The 21,069-nt window shown below is 44.2% G+C and overlaps 1 protein-coding gene across 1 annotated transcript in view; it reads left to right on the plus strand.

Moving 5' to 3' along the window:
• CMIP (c-Maf inducing protein) overlaps positions 1-21,069 on the plus strand; it is a 170,047-nt gene that overhangs the window by 80,333 nt on the left and 68,645 nt on the right. The window contains exon 2 of the mRNA XM_014521698.2: positions 9,448-9,573. Coding sequence (XP_014377184.1) covers positions 9,448-9,573 — 126 coding nt within the window. The remainder of the gene's footprint in view (positions 1-9,447; positions 9,574-21,069) is intronic.

Genomic DNA, 21,069 nt, shown 5'->3' on the forward strand with positions numbered 1-21,069 from the left:
GGTGTGATTTTTATTTTTTTGTGTGTGTGCGTTTGTTTCCATTGTATAGCTACACTTCACAAACCTGCACGTGCCCTCAGCATTTTGCACTGACTGCATGTTGTTGTTAACATTTACTGTTTGTGCTCTGGCACGCGGTCTCTGCTGCAGGTAGCTTTCAGTCCCAGAGGAAAAGCAGTGTGGGAAGGATTCACACAGGTATTTTTTTACATGCTTTAGGTATATTTTGTATTGATGATGTTAAATACACAGCAGTCTTTATATCTCGGTATCCCTCAGTGAGTTGGTTTTGTGACCCAGTTACTTTTGGGTCTTTTTCATTATTAGTGTTTATAGCAGTGTCAAGAGGCCCCAAATAAGATCAAGCCCTGCCTGTTCCTGGTGCAGAAACAGTCCTTGCCTTGAAGACCATATGACCTAAAATAAATGCGTGGGACAAAGAATAGAAAGGGAAAATAATGATCAGAGAGGTTGTAGAAATATGGGCACTAAGTAATAAATGAGAATAAACTGTTGCCTCTCTTAGCAGCCAGTAAGATACTTTCTTTGGGAAGGTGCATGGCCATGTAGTACCATTGCATTTCTCAAATGCAAGAAATATGGGTTTTGTTTTTAGCTCTGCTGTACTTCTAAGGTGACCAGGGGCAGGGCACTTTAAGACATGGGTTTGGAGAGTTTTTAGCAATGCCCAGCCCTGAGTGAGCCAGTCTTTTTGTTGCTCAGTTTCTTCATTGGTAAATGAGGCATAATAAGTTTTACTCCTCTTAGTGTTGAAAGACTTGCAGGCTAGAATTCTGAAAATGCTTGGCATTTCTTTGATGGAAAATCCTGTATAATTACAAAGCATGTTGCATGAAGGATACGGCTGTCTGATCTGGAGAGGAGTAGCTCCCTGTTTATTCCTGAGAGACCCTGTTGCAGGGTGTTGCCTGTTCTTGGCGTCCTTTTGAGCTTGCGAATAACCTCAATTTCCAATTATATCAGTAGGAGTTGAGTAACCCATGTCACCTTGCAGTGTTGAGTGGTCAGGGGTTCTCCACTTAGGTTTGACCTGTGGCTCAGGCTGCATTTTCTTGAGAAAAATCTCACTACCTCTAGCAGTTTACGTCAAATGCAGTTTCCTCTTGTTCTCACTCTGGGCTTGTGTTAAAAGTGGTCCTCCTGGTACTGTGAGTCAGCGGAGTTCAACAGACTCAGACCCTTGTTGTAGACTGGGTGAGCTCCCCTTTTTCCTGTGTATACTGCATTGTTAGACACTGGTTGACAAAGTATTTTTTAGGAGATGGGATTTTCCAACGTAGACATAGCTTCAGAGTACAATTTTTAAACACCAGCCCCTCTGTCCATGGGCATTTAATACCTTTTGATGTCAGCTGTCAAATTAACTCCCAAGGGAAGTTTGATTTCTAATGAGCTGTTCAGGCAGAGTCTTCCTGGTTTGTAGGGTGCAGGGATCCTTTAAATGCACTCCTCCAAGTGCCTGAAAGTCAAAGAAACCTTTGGTTAAAAGAAACTGAGTGCTCATAGATGATGCTTCACCTGGATTTGATAACAGAAGAAAAAGATCTCTGCTTCCATTAAAAAATAATCCTAAAATCACATTTTAATTTTTTTTTTAGGAAACATACTACTAACTGCATATACTAGAATCAAAGGCAAGGTTTTTTCCCTGTTCCACTTTGGGGAAAAGCCTCATTTCGCATTCAAGTACTGGCCTGGGGCAGGCAGCTGCTGCAGCTCTGGCTCTCGTCCCAATCCGGGGCCAAGGCTGGAGACGTCACCAGCACTGATGCCTGGCTGGGACCAGAGTGGCTCACTGTGGTTTATCTGGCATGGCAGGACGTGCATAGGAGATTGCAGTGTAGTGAGGGGTGGGAGAGGCCATATGGTGCAGGGTAGGGGGAAGCAGAAGCAGAGGAGCTTCTCTGGCTTTGTTTCTGGTCTGTTATGCTGCGACCGCAGCCAAAAGGACAAGATAAGCTATGGTGGCAGGGAGTTGCGGGGGTAGGTGTGGAAGGAGCAGGCTGTGTGCTGTCCATGCCGCTGCTTCCCCCACTGCAGCATTAGAATTTAAGGCACCCTGAAAATAATTAGATTCTGTACATGAAATATAATAGCAAATTTATAATTTCCCATATATAGAATATAGTTATTGTGGAGTCGTTTTAAATTTGAAGTTGTCTTATTTCCTGCCCAACTGATACCTCTCCCACAGAGCATGTCCTGTAACATGTTTTTGTTTTCTAAGAAAGGGTCTTTCATTCAGGAACCCCTTTATAGTATAGTGCTTTCATGTGGCTTTCAGAAGGGAAAGATGTCAATCTGAAGGCACCGGCTTGTGAGCTGATATTAGAACCGTATTAAAAAAGATTAATAGAAATATTTTAAATTAGTTCAAGATCTGAAGCAATTTGACTACTTTTACTTTCCTGAAATCCTCTTCCCTGCTGGCATGATGACTCAGACACCAGAGAGCTCATATTATGTTTGTGTGGAGACCAGCTTTTCTTGTCGACTGTGGGATGGACAATTTTGTGTTCTCCATTATCTGTGGTTCCACGGGATTGTTCCCCCCAAAACTGGGGTGCAGGTGTAAGTAGGAAAGCTGTTTAGATTTTGGGGGGGGGTTTGTTTTCCCTGTTGGGAAAGAAGCACACTTGGAGACGCTGGGTATAGATGGCTGTCACTTGTCTGGCTCGGCAAGAAATGGCGAGGCCCTGTAATAACCCTCTCTTAGCCCTGGCTGGTGGCTGAGCGCTGTGGCTTGTGCCTGAAGCAGCAAGTGAGCTGCAGGTAGTGTCCTGCTACAGCTTGTGGTGTGGAAGCAACAGTTTAGAGGAAACATACATAAAGAACTACTTCTAATAAAGAAGTAACAATCTTATTACTGCCCATGCCAAGGTCTGGAGCCTGACCTTGTATGACAGGGTCCTGCAGAGAACATGGCATGTCCAGGAAGGGGGGCATCCCCGGAGATGGTCTGGGCAAGGCAGCCGCAGCCGTCTCCTGCAACACAACACTTCATAGACGCCGCATTCCTAGGAGGACTTGCTCTTTGTCACATAGTTGGCCATGTCTCTTGAAAAATCACCGTTTCTCCATTCTGCCTTCCAAAAACAAAGTGTGTTTTTTATTTGGGGGCATGTGGTATGCAAGTGTGTGGTAGTGGATCTAACCTGGGTACCTTGGGGATGGAGAGGTGTGTGTATTCTGGTACCAGCTCTGTTCTTACTTTATTGTCATTAGCCTTCAGGATATTATCACTGACTTCAAACTGTTATGAGAAGTCTGTTACCCTATGAGTGACAGTACATATTGAGAGTGATTTGGACTGCAGCGTGCTGTATATTCTGATTTGCAGTGTGCTGTAGTATTTATATTTGACCTGAAGAGATGCTAATTACTCTGTTACTTGAAGTGATCAGTTACAGACTGTAGGGACAAGGGTGTTGTCTTGCTTGTAGTTTCTTTTATTAGGGGATGTATTCGTGTATTGGCAGAGACTCCCCATGCAAGTTGTCCAGGGGCCGTAAGGTGCTGAGTCGTATAAGCAGCTTGTGCTGGGATGTGTCCTTGCAGGATTGGGTCCTAAGACAAGTGTAGACAGCTCTTTCTGTGCAAGCGAGTACACTCGTTGTCTTGAGCTACACGTGTTTACATCCTAGCTCCCAAGAGCAGTCAAGTGTGAAACACCCAACAGTGCCAATGCAAGTGTTCAGAACAGCCTGCCTCCCACTCCATGTTTCACAGGAAAAGTCATAGGATTTGGGGGAGAAGGAGAGTTGCTTCTTCTCCCTCTGTGTGTGCGTCAGTCTATCTGAGCTCATTTTTATGTGAATGATTTCCCGTGTCTTCAGAGCGCATCTAGTCTCGCTGCTCTTGCGAAAATGATGCAGTTAACGATTTAGATCATTACTGCATGAGTGTGTGCGTGCAAGCCGTGTATTAATCGGGGATGTCATGTTTTTTCTTTCCCTTTTAGTAAATTTCCCATGGAAACAAATAGACTGGTTTTTGTATTGTGGAATAGGTGGGAACTGCTGCTGCTTCCTAGAAATGCTGGAGAAAGGCTGGCTTTGAGCTCGGGTCTGAAAGTTTGATCAGCCTTAGGTCCCCAGCTTTGATTTACAGCAGCGTTTGGTATGCAGCTGTCCCAGGGCAAGCAGAGGTCCCTTGGCTTCAGAGCTCTCTGGTTTACAACTCTTTGTGAAAGTGAAAGAAATGCAGGCTTTTCTTTAAAAGGCTAAAAATTCTGCTCCTTTTGCTCTAAAAGGAAAGAGCAGTTTTTTGGGGAGAAAGGTGTTACCAAGCCTAATATGAAGCTTTATTTTTAATTTAAACGAGCATACTGTCAGAACTATCTGTGATGTCAGAGACCAAACAGAAACTATAAACTAACATGAAACTCACACAGCTTCTTTGCCCAAGCTGGGGGGAAAAAAAGACACAAGTTGCAGAAGCAATAAGACATGAATTTTTTCTGCTTTCCTTCTGTTTCAGTCAACTAAAGCTAAATTTTTGTAGCATAAGGAGGGAAAGTACATACCTCCCTAGATTTCAAGCTTGGGGCAAGAAATAGAGATCATATCTTCCTAAAACTTGCACTTATAATTTTGGGTCTGCTTTCGACCTCACTAGGGGGTGCCACGGTGGTACCTGGTCTGGGTGATCCATGCTCCGCACACTGCAGAATGGCTGTCATGTAGATGTGTGGGGTTTGCGCTCTTGGGTGTGTGTATTGATGTGTGCTTAGCACTGCACAAAGGCAGCGAGGTGACATCCATTTCAGGGTGGGCCATGTGTGCTGTGTAGTATGATCCTTTGGCAGCATAGACAAAACCCTGAATGCTTTGCAGTTGGGACTCTTTACAACTGAGCGTGATGTATTGCTGCTCAAAGATCCTCAGGATACTGGACCAGATTTACTCCAGCCCAGGATCTGTCCTGCTGCTTTTAGATGCTTTCCAGTACCTGAGACTCCATTCTCTTTTTTCCTGTGTTCATGACTTGCATTTTCCCTAGAGCAACCTGCTGGTCAGAATAAAGCCTCTGTGGGGATTTGTGTGAGCGAGGGAGGTCTACTGGAAAATTCAGTCCTTTCAACATTTGCTCTGGTTGTTCACCAGCCACGGTGATTCACAGTGATGGACATCGACATACCTGAATGCCATTATAGTCTGTGGTTCAAGTAGATCAAGTGACTCGGGCTGTGGTTTTGGGTTTGGACTATTTCCTAACAGAGGGCTGATTTGTCCTTCTTCTTCCTCCACTTTAGTATGCAAGGGTTAAGCCCAGTGAAGTTCTTAGTCTCTCCTGTGTAGGCTTAGACTTTCCAAAGTAGCCAATACTGTGGCCTGTGCACTGACCAGTCAGGATAGGGAGACATGTATGCTTTGCCTGCAAGTGGTAGTGCTGTGGGAAGGACTAGTGAGCCCTGGGATCTGCTTTGTCCAAGTCAAGTGTACTCTGTTCTCCATTTTCCTGCTGCGACAGTGCCCTGCACTGCCCTTGGTGTGGCAACATGTAGTCTCGGATCTTTGACAACTTGTAAAAGCCCTCTTTCAAGCCCTTTACATCGTGATACATCACTGGCTGACTCAGTTGCAAACAGTTCCAGTTTGCAAAACAGAGCTGGAAATGTCTAATTTCAGGACCGTGCTGTCTGCAGTGTTTCCCAAGCTTAAAAATTGTCAGAGCTAAAAGACATTCCTCCAACTAAAAGGTGGGTTTAGAGTAGACCATTAAAAAGAGAGAATTTTAAAATCTAATTTATATTCCATCATTATGTAGATTATTTCTTCACAAGGTTGTGCCTATAAAGGGCAGCATAGCCCATTCTCTTCAATATGATATTTCAGACAGAATTTTAGTTTAGCTTAGCACTGTGGAAACAAATGTTTTTTTTTTTTCTGGTCCAGGTATACAAATGATTTTTCACAGAGGCAACCACACCCTTGTTTCAAAGGAAAATGCCCTGTGAATGCCAAAAGCTCTCTGAATGACTAGTGGTTTTGTTGTGATCCTCTGATAGAGAGGTAGGGTTGAACGTTATCCTACCCTTTCAAAAGAAAAAGCATTTAATAATCAAAACCGGCTTATAGATGTTTAGTGTGTGGGTTGAGATTTAGTTATTTACAGGTCACAGCATTGTGCCAGCACTGGGCTAGCTATTCTTAAACAAACGCGGGTAGAAGTTATAGGGAAGCCTGGTCCCAGGGCCCAAATACCCCAGGTTCATGTTTGGGGTAAATGAGGGTTCAGGGCACTTGGCACCTTGTAGATGGGGTGCAAAGAGAACAATGTGCATTGCTTCTGCCTCTTGGCTTCTGCTGGTCCTTGCTTTCTTCTTCTTCCATCCCTTAAAGTGTGTTTTTGCGAACGTTGTCTCCTGAGCATAATCGACCCTACTGGCTGTTTTTCTTATTTTCCCTGAGTGTTGTAATGTTGATCACCAAAGAATCTTGATCCTTTGGCTTCCTGTGAGAACAAGATAATTACTCTCCAGTAGGCCCCACATGACGTACAGGATCAACATAAGCCACTGGGACTCCAGTTGCTAGTGGGGAACGATATTGTGGCTAAATGAATAAGCAGAAGTTTATCATACTTCCTGCATAACAAGGTTTTGTTAAGGAGACACTGAAAACCATTTTCATCACCAGGGCTGGTGTAAAACTAAGACTACCGCAATAAAGCATTCAAAAATGTTGTTTTTAAGCTTGAATTCCTAGAGTTTCCCCCCGCATCCCCCTTTTTATAAAGGCAGCTTATATGTTCTTCATGTTATGCGTGTGTTACAAGGGCATCTACTGGATTTTGGCAGAGATTTTTATATGGGTCTTCTGCATCCTTTTAACAGGGGAAAGTGAGTTTATGATTTCCCCACACACCACCCACTTGTCTTCTGGAAGGAAGCCTCACCGCTAAAAAGTAGGTGCATTCCAAGAGGAATTTGCTTATTTCACACTCGCCCACAAGAATCCTCTGTTGTGATTGTTAAAGATGCTCCTGTTTGCTCCTGCCATAGATGTGGCTTTGACAGGTTTTGTTGTTTTTTTTCTGGTCTGTTGCAAGATTGTCAATGCTAACTTAAATCAGTCAGGTGTTGGGGGAAACATATTTGGGAAGCATAAGTTAGATGTAAAGTAATTATATAAAAATAATTCTGTAAGAGTAATTAACACCCAAATCTGCTGCTGCTAGCCCCCAGACTACGCGTCCTATCTTAGAAGCATGGTCCTGATCTGCCCTGGAAGATGCATCGCTCTCTTATTTTCAGCAGGCAGCCTAGTGCTGTCCCAAAGGCTGATCTTATTCTACCCTGAAGACACTCATGGCTTTCCCCCTCTGGCAGTGGGCAGCCTTAGGCAGCTCTAGAAAGCAATCCTCTTCCACGTCAGAAGAGGCACAGACCTCTTTCAGTTCCCCCAGTGGAATTGAGAATTCTGCTGCCTGCTGTATTTTCCTCATGCTGGGATCTAAGTTGAATTAGTTCAGTCCAGAGGGCAGATGTCTAACTGACAGACAGCAGCATTGTCTGCTACTGGCTTCACACCAGCTAGATGCTCTGGTGGCTTTCTCATTGTACAAAAACGGGGACTTACACAGGGTATATACTTTTCCCAGGCACAATGGGATTGCAGCAGGCCTTAGTGGAGTTAGCCATCTAGATGGCTGTCTGGGATGGTTCTGAGCATGCACAGCAGGCCGGGTTTAGTCTGCAAGAGATCTTTGTAGTCCAAAATGGAGACATGTAAGGAATCTATCTGGGTGTCTTAGCAGCTCTGTGGCTATGATGGTGGGGAGAATAGGATCACACCAGGTGTCTTAAAAGCTGCATACATGCCACAGAAGTGACTTTAAGGCATAATGATGTGCTTATTCAGTGGTCATGATTCACTTATTCAGTGGTCAATCTAAAGGTCTGCCTATGGGGAGAATCTAATCAACAGAGCTGAAGTGGAAGAGATACTCCCTTTAACGCTACCACTGATTTTTTTTCTTTCTTTCTTTTTTCCCCCTGCCCCCTTGTTGACACACTTTAAATGAAAACTTTTTGGGGTCTCTGTTAAACATGAGAAGTAACTCAAATAAAGGGCATGTGTGGAAATGTGTGTGCGCTTTGAGTGTATGTATAATTAGTGTGGCCGCGTATATGTCTCTCCTTGTGCATTTATACTTTGCAGATATGTGTGTGCATCCAATGCAGCATGTGTGCCATATATAATATTACAGACACATGTGAAATTCAGCCTAGTTCTCTAGCTGTCTTGCTAGAGGTGTGTGTATATACACAGGTCCTGCTGCCATAGCAGGAATATTGGTAGAGGTTAAAAAGCAAGCTTCATCCTTTGAGTTTCTTTGCTGCAGTTGATGCATATTGCAGGGAACTGTCTTTTTTTCTCTTTTGTTTTTATCGTGACTTTTCATTTGCCATCAGACTGGCATCCTCTAGAAGAAACTAAGTAGAGCCAAGCAGGTTGGTTGCTCCACCTTGGATTATCTGTCTTGAAGCAGAGGCTGAAGAGCCACTGGCAGATGCAGCATATTAGATCTTGATAATGCACTTGATCAGCCTTGTACGCAGGGAGCAGAACAAAAACATGCGGGATAAAACTCTCAATTATATTTCACTGCAGTTCTGTCTGATTCAGATGCGTTCCTCCCACATACACGCAGACATGCTATATGCATATCGACTCAGATCCAGCTCAGACCTGAGTGCATAAATGCGATTTTAAAAATATCCAAACCATCGTGTTTTAGTCAACAAGCTTGACGAACAACCTGTTATTTCTTTCTTTCATTTTCTCATTTACAGTATGGAGGATACAGGCATAAGTGGGGAAGAAGGAGGTGATAGACCAGGGGTGGGCAGTTATTTTGGGCAGAGGGCCGCTTACTAAGTTTTGGCAAGCCATCGAGGGCCGCATGACAGGCAGCCCAGAGCAGATAAATATTAATTTTCTAAATTTTTTTAGGGGCCCTGTGGGCCAGATAGAATGGCCTGGTGGGCCACATCCAGCCCCCGGGCCACATTTTGTCCACCCCTGTGATAGACTCTTAACACCTATGCAGAATGACCTATACAGAAGCTTTTCACAAGCTACCTGTGTTTCTGCTTGCAGTAGCCGCTTCACTCTGGGGTTTTCACTTATTAACCTTCCTCCAGATTTCATGGTATAGTCAAACTAGGCCAATATGAAGCCACCCGTGACTTCATCAGGATTTGGACGGAGGTTCTAGAGGTGAATGACTAGTGTTCTGTACTTTTCTGCTAGCCCTCATCCCTTCCAGCTGAAAATGTAGATGGATACTATGTAGACATGTTCGGCACCAAATGCACCTGAATGTTTTATGGTATAACTCTTCCTTTGATTCCTAGTTGTGCAACTATTGATGAGTAAGTAAATGTTTTTCTTTTCTCTCCTTGTTTTTTTTTTGCAGCCAACTGGCTACATGGAAAACTCCATTTCCTATAGTGCTATTGAAGACGTGCAGCTGCTTTCCTGGGAGAATGCCCCCAAGTACTGTTTACAGCTCACAGTCCCTGGGGGTACTGTCTTACTGCAGGTACAGTAAACATCTCTCTTACTATTAATCGCTTTAAATCTGTTTGCTACATGTGAGATCTTGGTCTTCATTAGCCAGGCCGACAAGACAGAGAATTCACTGTGGTCAAGTTGGCTTCTTACCAACAAATTTGCATGAAGTGCCACATTGGGAAATTATCTGGGGTTGTGAGGTTTGGCATGGGTGCTGCAATTTCTTTTCCCTTGGAGTGGCAGCTCATAATCAGAGTTTCTTGGGCCACAGTGATTGAACCCTGCTGCAGATTTTATAAGCCCAGGTGGAGCTGTCTGGGTGGGTACCTGGGAGTAGGGAGCAAAACAGCAGATTGGACAGGGGTCAGAGTGGCACTCGAGGAAGACACGGGACTGATTTGTTGCATGTCTGCCAAAACTTGGCTCCCAGCTTTTTGTTGATGGCCTGTGCTTTGCACATCAGACTTCACTCTGTAGTTCCTGCCTCAGACATACAACTTATGTTTTAACTAAGACGCATCTTTTATTAACACCCACAAGTTTAATGAACAGACTTCAGATGAGGTTGATACTAAACAACAGAGCATCCTCAGAGGTTCAGCTAATCGGGTGGCTTAGTGCTTTGAACACTTGGGTATCACTTGAGAAGGACTGTTCCTTTGGCACCTGTGTGTGTGGGGGGAGGGACAGGATGGTAGATATGCATAGGTCTTTAACATTATTCATACTTATTAAACAAAATGAGGATTGTGGTTACATTTTAGTGACACACCCTGTGTACTTGTAGCTGTCTCGGTCTGAACAAGCGCATTGGTGCCACCCACTCTGCACATACCACGAGTCAAAAAAAACAATGTTTTGAGTACAGGCATTAAATAGTGCTTGTGTTTGATAAGACCTTAAAGATGAAATTCTCCAGTGCTTGAAGAGTTTGAGCACTGGAGTTAGAAATCCAGAAATATGGAGTAATTTTAGCACTCCACCCTTCTGTAACTTCAGGCAAGATGCATAATGTCCTGACCTTTTGCAGTGGGGAGCACCTGAAATTCCTACCGATTTTCAGCTGTGTTACGCCTCTCTAGCACCTCCTGAAAAACCAACCATTCATCTCTCTATGACTGAAATTGGGAATAACGAGGCCCACTTTATTTTATGTAAAATACTTTAAAATGTTAAATGCTGCTATTAAGTAGAATGTTTGCAAGACTAGTGACCCCACATTTCCCATTCCCACCACCCAAATCCATAACATGCCAGATTCAGTTTTCCAGAACAGTTCAGTGGGGATGCATTGCTCCATGCATGTAATTTTTATATTCAGTCCTCCAAGGCCTATTTTCAAACAGAAGGGTTCATCCTTCCCTTTGTTTTAATGTTATCCCCGATTTCCTTGTGTTGTTGAGGTCTTATACATTCAGCTGATAGGAAAACACTGTGCTGCATTCCTCAGTTTTGAAACAGGAAAAGAAACGTAACCAAAAAGCCAGTTGCAAATGCATTAAAAATCTTTCATCAGTGATTTTTACTTCCAAATGACTGAGCCCATTTTCTCCAGATTTGCTCTGCAGATCTCAGCAATGCCTGCAGATCAAATTAAGTTTCAGTCATATCTGTCCTGCTGACGTCCAGATGTACATGGTTTCTTTTCGGTGAACCATCTGGGCAAGAATGCATGTGTGCATCTGGAGTTCAAAAATGGTTGAGGGAGCGATTTTTACAGGACGTGTAAATGAAAAGAAAAGATCATTTTTAAATGTAGACTGCTTCTGAAACAAGATTCCCCAAAAGAAGTTGATTTGATAAGGATCAGAGTGACTGCAAAAGGAGTGTTATAACAGAAGTGGTGTTTGACCTTATCTGTCCCAGCTGCTCCAAAGGGAAGTTAGTAGGTCTGATGAGCTACATGTCACCCTGCCACTGCAGTACTGGCATGGGCTAGAACTTGGCACCAGTGCTAAGGGAATAGTAGTGATGTTGGTGCTGAAGATCCGACATCCCGTTAATTTCTAGTTGACACCATGAAACATTGCAGCATCAGCATGGGAGGCTGGTCAGCAGTCTTCATAAGAGGCATGAGACTGATCTCTTCTGTTTTCCTTGGGGGTGGGAATAAACAGTCGTAGTTGTGGTTTATGAGCAAGGGGCCAAATGATGTCAGTTGGCAGCCAGAGACTAGATGCTGAACTGAACTGTGTTCTCCACATAATGGAGTTCTGCTGGAATGTGGAACAACAAAGTTGACTCTGAGACCGTTCTGGACAAACCAAGATGAGTCACGCTAGGTCATGCTAATATTTCTCTAGCACTCTTCTGCTGTTATTTCCGACAGGCTGACAGGTCCTTTCATTGGCAGAGCTGTTTACTGCTGGCTGTGAGTGTACGGTATGTCTCGTTCAGATCCTGACTTTAGCCCTTCAATGTATTCCAGTACTTGAGGTTTTGGATGGTGCTGGAATGTCATAAAAATATCTTGAGGTTTTGATGATTTTCAGCACGGTAAATATACTTGCCACCCTCAAACAGTAAGAAACATACATGGGAATGCATGGAGCTAGAGCCTTTGCTGGAATGAACTGGCACGGCTCCCTTTCTCATTGGGATCTGACCCTGAGTCTTTGGTTTTTTTGCTTATAGATGATGTCTGTGAATGCTAGTAGGGTTACATTTGCCGAGGGATCCCTAAAATAATTGCTCAAACAAGGAGCCTAGAGGTAGGAGGTTCCCTGTCTTCCTGGCCATGTGAATATCTGTGTTTGCTGAACCTGCACCAGTGTGGATTGAGGTCCAAGAGTGTTTGGAACCTTGAACCTAAGGCATCTGTTCCAGGGGATTTAAGGTTTGCTTGAACCGCTTTTGTAGAGAGAGAGCCCTGTGTAGTCTATGCCAGGCTGAGCATCTGTGTTGGGCAGCCAAATGCAATTGTGGAAGAAGACACTGGAATTGGACAAATTTTAACTTAGCAGATATAAATACTTTTTAGATGAGTTTTTGTCCTCCACTGAAATCATAAGAGGAATGTGCAAGTTAGATGTTAGCCTATTTGCTGTCCTCTTAAATTTTTCAGAGTATTTCAGATATTAAATACTTACAAAATGGAATTTCTTTTTTGTTTTATGCCTCTTCTAATGCTTCATTGTGCAGGGGTGAAGTTAAAGGACAAAGTATAATTGCCCCTTTTTTTTACAGGCATGTTTCTAATATTAGTTTTGCTTGGAAGAGGACCTTTAACGAGGTGATAATACAGCAGAGCCTGGATTCTTCTTCAGGTTAGGGTCCTCGTCCCTTGTGAAGATGAGCGTTTGCTATGTAGGGGCATATATAGCCACAGCAAACAGCTGCTTGGGACTACTTAGGTGCTCCAGCTGTGGCTTCCCTTTCAAAGTGCATTGTTTCTTAGTCAGCTGTGTGGGACCACCGATGAGCTCCAGCTGAGTGGCAAAGTGGTATCCTCTGAAGTAAAAGCCAAAATGAGCAGCTGAGCAGCTCATCCTTAATTCAGCAGCCCACTGTAAATGAAGCAGGTTCTGAGCCACTTGGACAGGAATGATCTGGGTCCTATGGTGTATAGGGTTTTTTTTCAGTGCTTGTGTCTAGGTTTTAGTGTGGAGTCCCATTAACCAGTGAGAAGAGCAATATTTTCCTGATTTTTTTTTTTTTTTTTTTTTTTTTTTTTTTTTTTAAATGTTGAGCCATTTCACTATGCAGACAGAACTCGTTTGTGTGCAGGGGACCATGATGACTCAATGGCTTGTTGTGTATAGGCAAAGTTTGCATCTACAGTAGAAAAGGGAGTGCTGTGGTGCTCCTAGGCAAGGGACAATGACAACCTGGCCTTGTTCATAATTTGTCAGCTGTAGTTCTTAGTTTTGCTATTCCCCTGTTACCTCCATGTACAGCACTCTCAAGCATACTGCTCTGCTCTAGCTGGCTTGCATGCTAAACCAGAAGCAACATAGTGGCATCTGCATGACACTTAAGGTAGGCTGCCTGGTGCTGCTTATTGGCAGTTCTTGGAAGCACATAACACTCTGTCCATTGACTGCATGTAGACCCAATGAGTGGGTCTACACATGCAGGCACGTGCACTTGCAGCAGTTCAAATAGGAGCAGCACAAATTTGTGTTGGGGATTTGTGCCTCAGCACACATACCTGAACATATACTTTGGTGTTGGGCAAGTTGTGCCACTTTGTGGGGCAAACTAACCCTGCCCAGCTCTTCCCAGATCTACAGCCAGGGGGAGCTGTGCTGGCCCTGTGCTGGCCCCAGCAGTTTAAAAACCTGCCCTGGCGAGCAACTCAGGGCTACTTGCTCTTAGGAGTGTCTGAGGCCTGGTCAGTTGACATACGGGGACACTACCCCTTGTGCCAGCTGGATTGCTGTAGCAGCCCTGACCTAGAGTGGACCCTGCACCCTCTACCCACTGCAGCAGTCTGGCAGCATTTCCTGACGGTGCCCTGCTGCCACCTGTGACAGCATCTGCTCCCTTGGACCTGCAGCCACATGTCTGCATGCCTGCCAGACCTGGACAGGGACTGCACAGCCTCCTGGGTGTGACATGGGCACTGTAGCAGAGCCGCTTGCATCTCTGGGCCAGCTGCCAGCGGGGCTGTGGCTGCACAGTTGGTCTTTTGTGTGGCACTGCTGCCATGTGTGCCCCTGCCTTGCCATCTGGGCAGCTGTTGTCTGCCTGGAAGACATGCTCAATGTGGTAGCCCTCTTTGAACTGTCAAAGCATGTCCTCCTGGCCTCATATGGCCAGGAGGTCAGGTACCTCGTTTGCCCTCCAGCTGGGTGTGGGGGGGGTGTGGATTTTGAGTGGGGGCTGCCACACACCCGCCCCCACCACCACCCGTGGCGCACAGCCCTTGGTGCTGGCAGAAGCAGCCAGCCAAGCCATCAGTGCCATGGCCTGATTGCAGGCACAGCCCTGTGGCGGTGCAGCACTGCTTGACCTGGGGTCTGTACATGGCGTAAGGACGTGGTTTTGGACAGGAGCTGCAGGTGGTAGCAGGAGCTGTCCCAGTCTTGTCCAAAGGCATGCGCTAGTGGGGTGGGCTGGGCTGGGCTGGGCTGGGTCTGTTGGCCACGTACAGACCCTGGGTCAGGCAGCGCTGTGCCGCCCTACACCCCCCCCAACACACCTCCCGTCACTGCCCAGACACCCTACAACCTCCCCTCCCACCCCCATGTCCCTGCTTACTTGGGACAGCACCTGGGTCCAGGTAACACTGCAGCCTTGCCCCACTCCTGTTTGCCCCAGCACACTAAGACAGTGTGCTGGGGCAGCAGGACCACCATAGAGATGCTCTGGCTAGGTCCTCTTTGGAGGACTTGGCTCCAGATGCCTCAAGGACACGCTCCAGGAGCATGCCCTGTGCTGCTTTTTTTCTGCAGGTTTGTTTTTTTTTTTTTTTTGATGCTGGGATTTCTTGATATCAAATTTAGAGTCTGCACTGCAAATATGCCGTGCAGGGAACACTTGTTTGTTCTTAGCATGCCTCTTGCGGCGTTTCAGACTGCTTTGAGATGCTGCAACAGGCACATGCTCACTTGCCTGGATGTGACCAGTGTGCCTAACCCTGTCAATTTAGATCATCCTCCTGGGGGCAAGGCACCTCTTTTTTTTTTTTTTTTTAGGCACTGTAGCCATCTTTGAGCACAATTTGGGTCTGACCCTAAGGGACTGGCAGTCTAGTTATGCAGGTAATTGAACTCCATGCTCCCAGATGCCAGGCTAGTACCTTAGCCCCTTGCCCAGTCTTCCTTCTCCAGTTAGTTTAATGGACCCTATTAGACAGAGATTTAACCAGTTAGATGATTTCATATGACACCAGGATTTAATTTTATTCCTACTTGTGCTAACATCTATATTTATACCTCTGTAGATTGATGTGGGAGCATATGTACTTCATTTTCCCTGTTAACTTGAACATCCAAATATTTCTTCCATAGCATTCTCATTATAGTTTTTCTTACTGACCTGTGTATTATTAGAAATGATAACACGTTTGAACCCAAAGCTCCCTGCTGGGTGCAAAGGGAGTCTGGCAGGAATTGTAGATTTTTATCTGGAGCAGCCTACCGCTTTGTTTCTTAAAAAACAAATTAATACAATTGTGAGAAATTAACATCTAAAAGTGGATGCTTTGCACGCACAGTATTTCCTTTGAAAAATTGATATCCTAATATAACCTCAGAGAAACTGATAAAGAAATTGAATGAGTCTAGTGTTTATACTGGACAAAGGCTGGATCAGACTCCTGTATAACTATGGGAAGTGTGATGTAACTGCAAACGCAAGCTTTCCCATATATTTCAGGATGGGCTGATCCTTGGTAGAATCTGGGGTTATTGGAGTATAAAAATAGATTTCCCATATAGAGCATTCTGTCGGTTAGTCACAATCCCAAAATGATGTTTAAAGTAAAATAATGGGGAAGGATCTGCAAACACTATACTTAAATACTGACGCAACTCGGCATTTCTTTACAGTAGTTTTCTACTACTAAGAAGCATTGGATGCCTCAGACGTACTGGGCCGCAGGTGTGTTTCTGACCTGGACTGAATTACAGCTCTGGGAAGAAGGAACTCTCAGCCAGCCCCTGTGTAAAACCAGGCTAATTCCAGGGGTTAAGCAGCAGCACACTGGGATGTAGTAGTCAAATGCTGGTATTGGGATGGGAGCTATACTGTAACAAATAAAGCGGGCCAAAAAGGGTGATGGAATCATCTTCCATAATAAAATACCATTTTGTCAAAATCTAATGACTAAATGATATTCCCAGTATGAAGCAAGACGGTCAAAATGTTTCAAAATGTTTTGTTTCTATATCTATATATACAGGGTATAAATATTACATTACTTTTTAGTATGTAGTATAATATAACAACTGGCTTTTGACATTGAAATAAGGTGATTTGACATTATCAAATGAAGCGTGTTGATCCCTGTAAATCATAATGTTTCATATGCTTCATTTCACTTCCTTTCACAACATTTTCGTTTTCCAGGACATTTCAGAATTTCAACGCATTGCTCCATTTTAGTACAATCACACTTTTTAGAATTTTCCACGGAGGTTTCCTCAGAATGGAAATTGTGATTTTTGAGTCCACTCTAGACACAAGATATGAGCTACTAGGATGTCTGTTATCTGCTCAAATGAAGACAGATGCTTGGTTTTGATCCCTCATGCTTTTTTGTCACTGATATTCCTATAGGTCAGTGGTTCTCAACTTTTTTAGCTTCAAGACACCCCTCCATAATTTTTCTGAATTTAGCAGCACCTTCAATGCTACCACCATTGGAGGCATGGGAAATGGCCCTGTATATTGCTGTTCCTAGCAGGCAATGGAGACAGTGGGCCTTCCTGTCTGCATTAGATTTATCTGCTAAACCACCCCTAATGGATGCTGTTACATTGTAATGAGCCAAAGAAGGATGAGTGACATCCTTTCACTCCATTATCGGTGCTTTCCTTTAACTCTCTCCTAGTAGAATATGAATGCATCCCAACCCATTTAAGGTAAAGGGATCTGAAAAGGAATCTGACTGCTCTAACACACTGAGTCCCATCTGGATTTTGGAGAAGCGGATGAAGCCCAGAGGCCAAAGAGCTTAACCTGGAGTGTGGTCAAGCTGCCAGGTCTCTGCTAGTATTGCTTTTGCCACTCACTGTTTCTGGTACATGGATAGTTGTTGGAACGCAGGCTTAGTTTGGAAGGACTGAGTTTGTTTCAGCTGTCGGGAATTTTTGTTGCCCCTTGTGGGGTGTCACAAAGAGGTGAGTTTTTCTACACGTTCTGGTAGAGGTGGTGGATATTTAATTTATTTATTTAATTTGCCTTCCAGTCTTCTATTGGCAAAGGACCTCATATCTTTATGGGGCTATATAAGTAACTGTGATGAGGTGTCCCAAGGACCACTTACTAATAAAATAACTCAGAAGAAAAATTATTTGAATGCAGTTGCCACTACTTACAGCCTGACTTACTGCAAAGTGTCATATCTCTTGGGAAGTTATCATTCCCTCTTTCCCCCTTTCCAAGATCAGAATCACGTGAGGGGTGGGAGAAAAGGTGGGAGCTTAGCTTTCTGAGTATGGGGGAATGAGGCAGTACAGGATTTCATAAACCATTTAACCCAGTTACCCAAAACACAGGATTTGCTAGGGCCAGATAAACCTAAAAAATGTTGAGTTCTCATTGCTCATACCTTTTTTTTTTCCAAACCATTTCTAACTGCTGCCAAGTGAGCTCTCCCATCCTTTGTGTTGATTTATTCTATACTTGGTGATCAGGTGTAGCCAGAAGGAGAAACAAGTGGTAGAGGAACTCCTGATAAACACGTGCTCCCTGCACATACTCTTCTTGCTGCTAGAGCAGTGTTTTGCCAGGAAGTCCCTGAGATGGGGATGCCTAGGTCTGTTTTTTTGTGTCCTTTCCCCCCCTTCATCAGTGCAGTCTCTTTTTTTTGGTACCCAGTTTTGTTTTATCTTATAGTCCAGATATAATCCTGCTTGTAGTCTGCTACCTTTCAGTCTATTATCTGGCTATAATCCTCCTTGCTGCTTTTTGTTTAGCAACAAATCCATTCAGTATCATTAGGCTGATAAGCAATGCCCAGAAGTTAGCAGTTCTGCTTCGGCTGTACTGTGTAGGGAGACGGGGAGGAGAGGTGCAGATCCCAAAGCCTCAAGCAGAGATCCTGTCCAGCAGCTCATTCCCTGCATGTGAGGGGTTGCTGATTGAATTGGAGCATGGCTAGTTGTTCTGCAAGTGATATGCTTGTGCTGATTACACTCCCTGTGCATGCAGGAAAGGGGCAGGGATCTGCTGTCCACAGTCTGGAGCACTGACCACAGCTTGGTTGGGCTATTGCCCAGTGTCCTGACTCTCAGCTCGAAGGGGAGATTTTGTTCCATTGTTCTCATGCCACTTGGGTTTTGCGTGAAGAACCTGGTTAGATCCCAGCATTTTATATTGAAACCAGCTATTAACATAACCGCTGGTGCAGAGATGCCTGCAGTGCAATTATAGTCCAGGTATTACTAACGAGCACCTTTTAGAGGGACGTGCAGACAAAAAGGAGGAATGCATGCATGATGGAGGGTGGAAAAAGAAAATGAAAGAAGGGAAAGAAGAAATATAGAGTTAATCCAGACTGCAAAGAGTTAAGCCAGGCCCAAAATCATCCAACCCCGATTATTGCCAGACTTTTTCAGAGCTGCTATCGATGGCAGAGCTCTCTAGGATGGTTTACATAAAGGTCACTGTAATAAGGAGAATTGTTGTTACAACATTTTGTTATCTGGACAAGCCATTGCTTGTACTCTTCTGAGTAATGCTGATGTCAGCAGAGTTTGACACTATAGTGTGACAGGAGTAAGTTATAGCAGAACGGCAGTGATGGATGCCGTAGATACAGGGGCAGATTTGCAGCTGGTGTTGGCTTTCCTATCTACATTGTACCAGTGGCTTGTGGAGAATGTCCTGTAAGTTGCATAATGTTTTGTGTGATCAGTGTCCAAAACCCAAGCAAAACTTATAATTTGTCTGCTTCTTAACTGGCTGGGAACCATTGCAATGTCTGGATCAGTGCTGTTTGACAATAGCTTGACTTCCTATTTTTGCTAACCAAAAAAAAAATCCAGTTTCAAAAGGTTTGCTGCCTTCCAAATGATTTATTCTTGCTTATTTTAGTTTGCTTCAACCACCTGTGGTTAAGAAAGGCAAAAGTTGGTTTGCGGAGAAAAAAACTGCCTTGCAAGCAGAGGGGCAAATAACTCACTTTTACCCCAGGGTCTCTTCCATGCAAGCGCTTGATTACTTGTCTGTCTTTGCTCGTGTAGGCTGTCCCACTGAACCCACTGAAATTACTGGCAGAGGTAAAGTTGTTACTGCGTGCTTAGGAAGCAGGGATCAAGCTGCTTCTTTGACACGCTGACACCCAAAATATCAGGGAACTGAACAATCAGTCCTAGAAATGTACCGTGTTAAAATGTTTGTTTTCCGTTGCACACAACCTGCTCATCATGGCAGTGGGATAAAAAATGCTAACAAGGAGTGTCACACGTACCTTATACCTGACCCTAAATCCCATAACACCCCCCAACCTGCTGTTTTTAATGCTACGTTTTCTGATGTTCTGAATCTTTTTTCTTTGTCATATTGTTTGAAAGCGATGGGGATACTTGACTAACTGATCTGAACAGTCACATCTGTGCTCCTGCATTCAACCTCCCTTTGGGTTTTTCATGGCCACGTGATACTGACTGTGATACAAAACTCATTGCAGGATTGGGGCCTAATAAACTATACAGGGGAGCCAGCAAAGCAGCTAGATGTCATTTGCTACTGAACACCCAAACTAGTCAAGCTGTACAACTAAAGAGCACCATTATGTTTCTCTAATCCCTTTCATTCATGTTAGCCTTAAAGGCTGCTTAGGTGGAACATGTCTAGAGAAAAATGGGAACTTTTTGGGGGCATTGGTCATGCCTCTTTAAGGATAACTGCTGCAAAGTGTCCCTCACTGCACAGAGAAGACGGAGATAATTAGAAAAACTTTCCCAGTATAGCCAAGATGGCTAATAAAAGCTTGAGTTTTTAAAAATACATGTGTAACCTCTCGTTCTCGTCTCTTTTCTCATAGCCTAAGGCTGAATAAGTCTTGTAGGCTGTATCCTTAGGTGGACATTGAAGTTGATGTCTGCACTGCAGTGGCTGCAGCTCATGTAGATGTACCCAGGTAATCTTTAAGCTAGCTGGCCCTCGGGTACTGCATCAGGGTGATCAGCAAAGCCTAACTACCCAGTGACTGATTAGTTCCTCAGCAGGGCATCGTAGCCTGGACTGAGCTCTGTTCTGTTTTGGCTGTCCAGCTACCAGGACATGAGCGAGCTAGCTGGCTTGGGCAGCTTTTTTACATGAGCTGCAATTGCTACAGCGTCTGTGGTACAGATATACCATGTCACAAAATTTACATTAGCAAAGTTCAGCCCCAAACATCTGTGTGTGGATGACTCTGCCCATGCAAGTACTCTCAGTGACATCAATGGACAACATAAAGGCTTGGAATGGAACTGCTCATTTACATTAGTTGAGGATTATTGAATTGCCTATGTAGGAGTCAGTCCTGAAATAGTTAGCTTTTACCCAAGTAAGGAGATCAAAATTAGGTCTATTTATGGAGAAGGAGGGAACTAATATGAATAAACTTCACTCTCAGGCTTTTCAGAGTACTCCAGTCTCATTAATGAATAAAATCTCATGACATCTTTATGAGGTAGGAAAGTATTTCCTTATTAAAGAGGGACAGCAGCAGTCAAAGAGAAGGCAAGGGAAATGAGTACATTGCCCTCATTTCTGCTACAACTAGTAAAAAAGAGTAACATTTGAAGATAAATGTATAAGCTATTCTGCAGCAGAGCAAACCTGATTTTGATTTGTGAGCGAATCCTACCACCAAAAAATTCATTTGACAGAAGTCCATTTCGGGTACAGGTCCTCCTCCCCCCCC

Source organism: Alligator sinensis, unplaced genomic scaffold, assembly GCF_000455745.1.
Source record: "Alligator sinensis unplaced genomic scaffold, ASM45574v1 scaffold119_2, whole genome shotgun sequence".
Classification (NCBI taxonomy): Eukaryota; Metazoa; Chordata; order Crocodylia; family Alligatoridae; genus Alligator; species Alligator sinensis.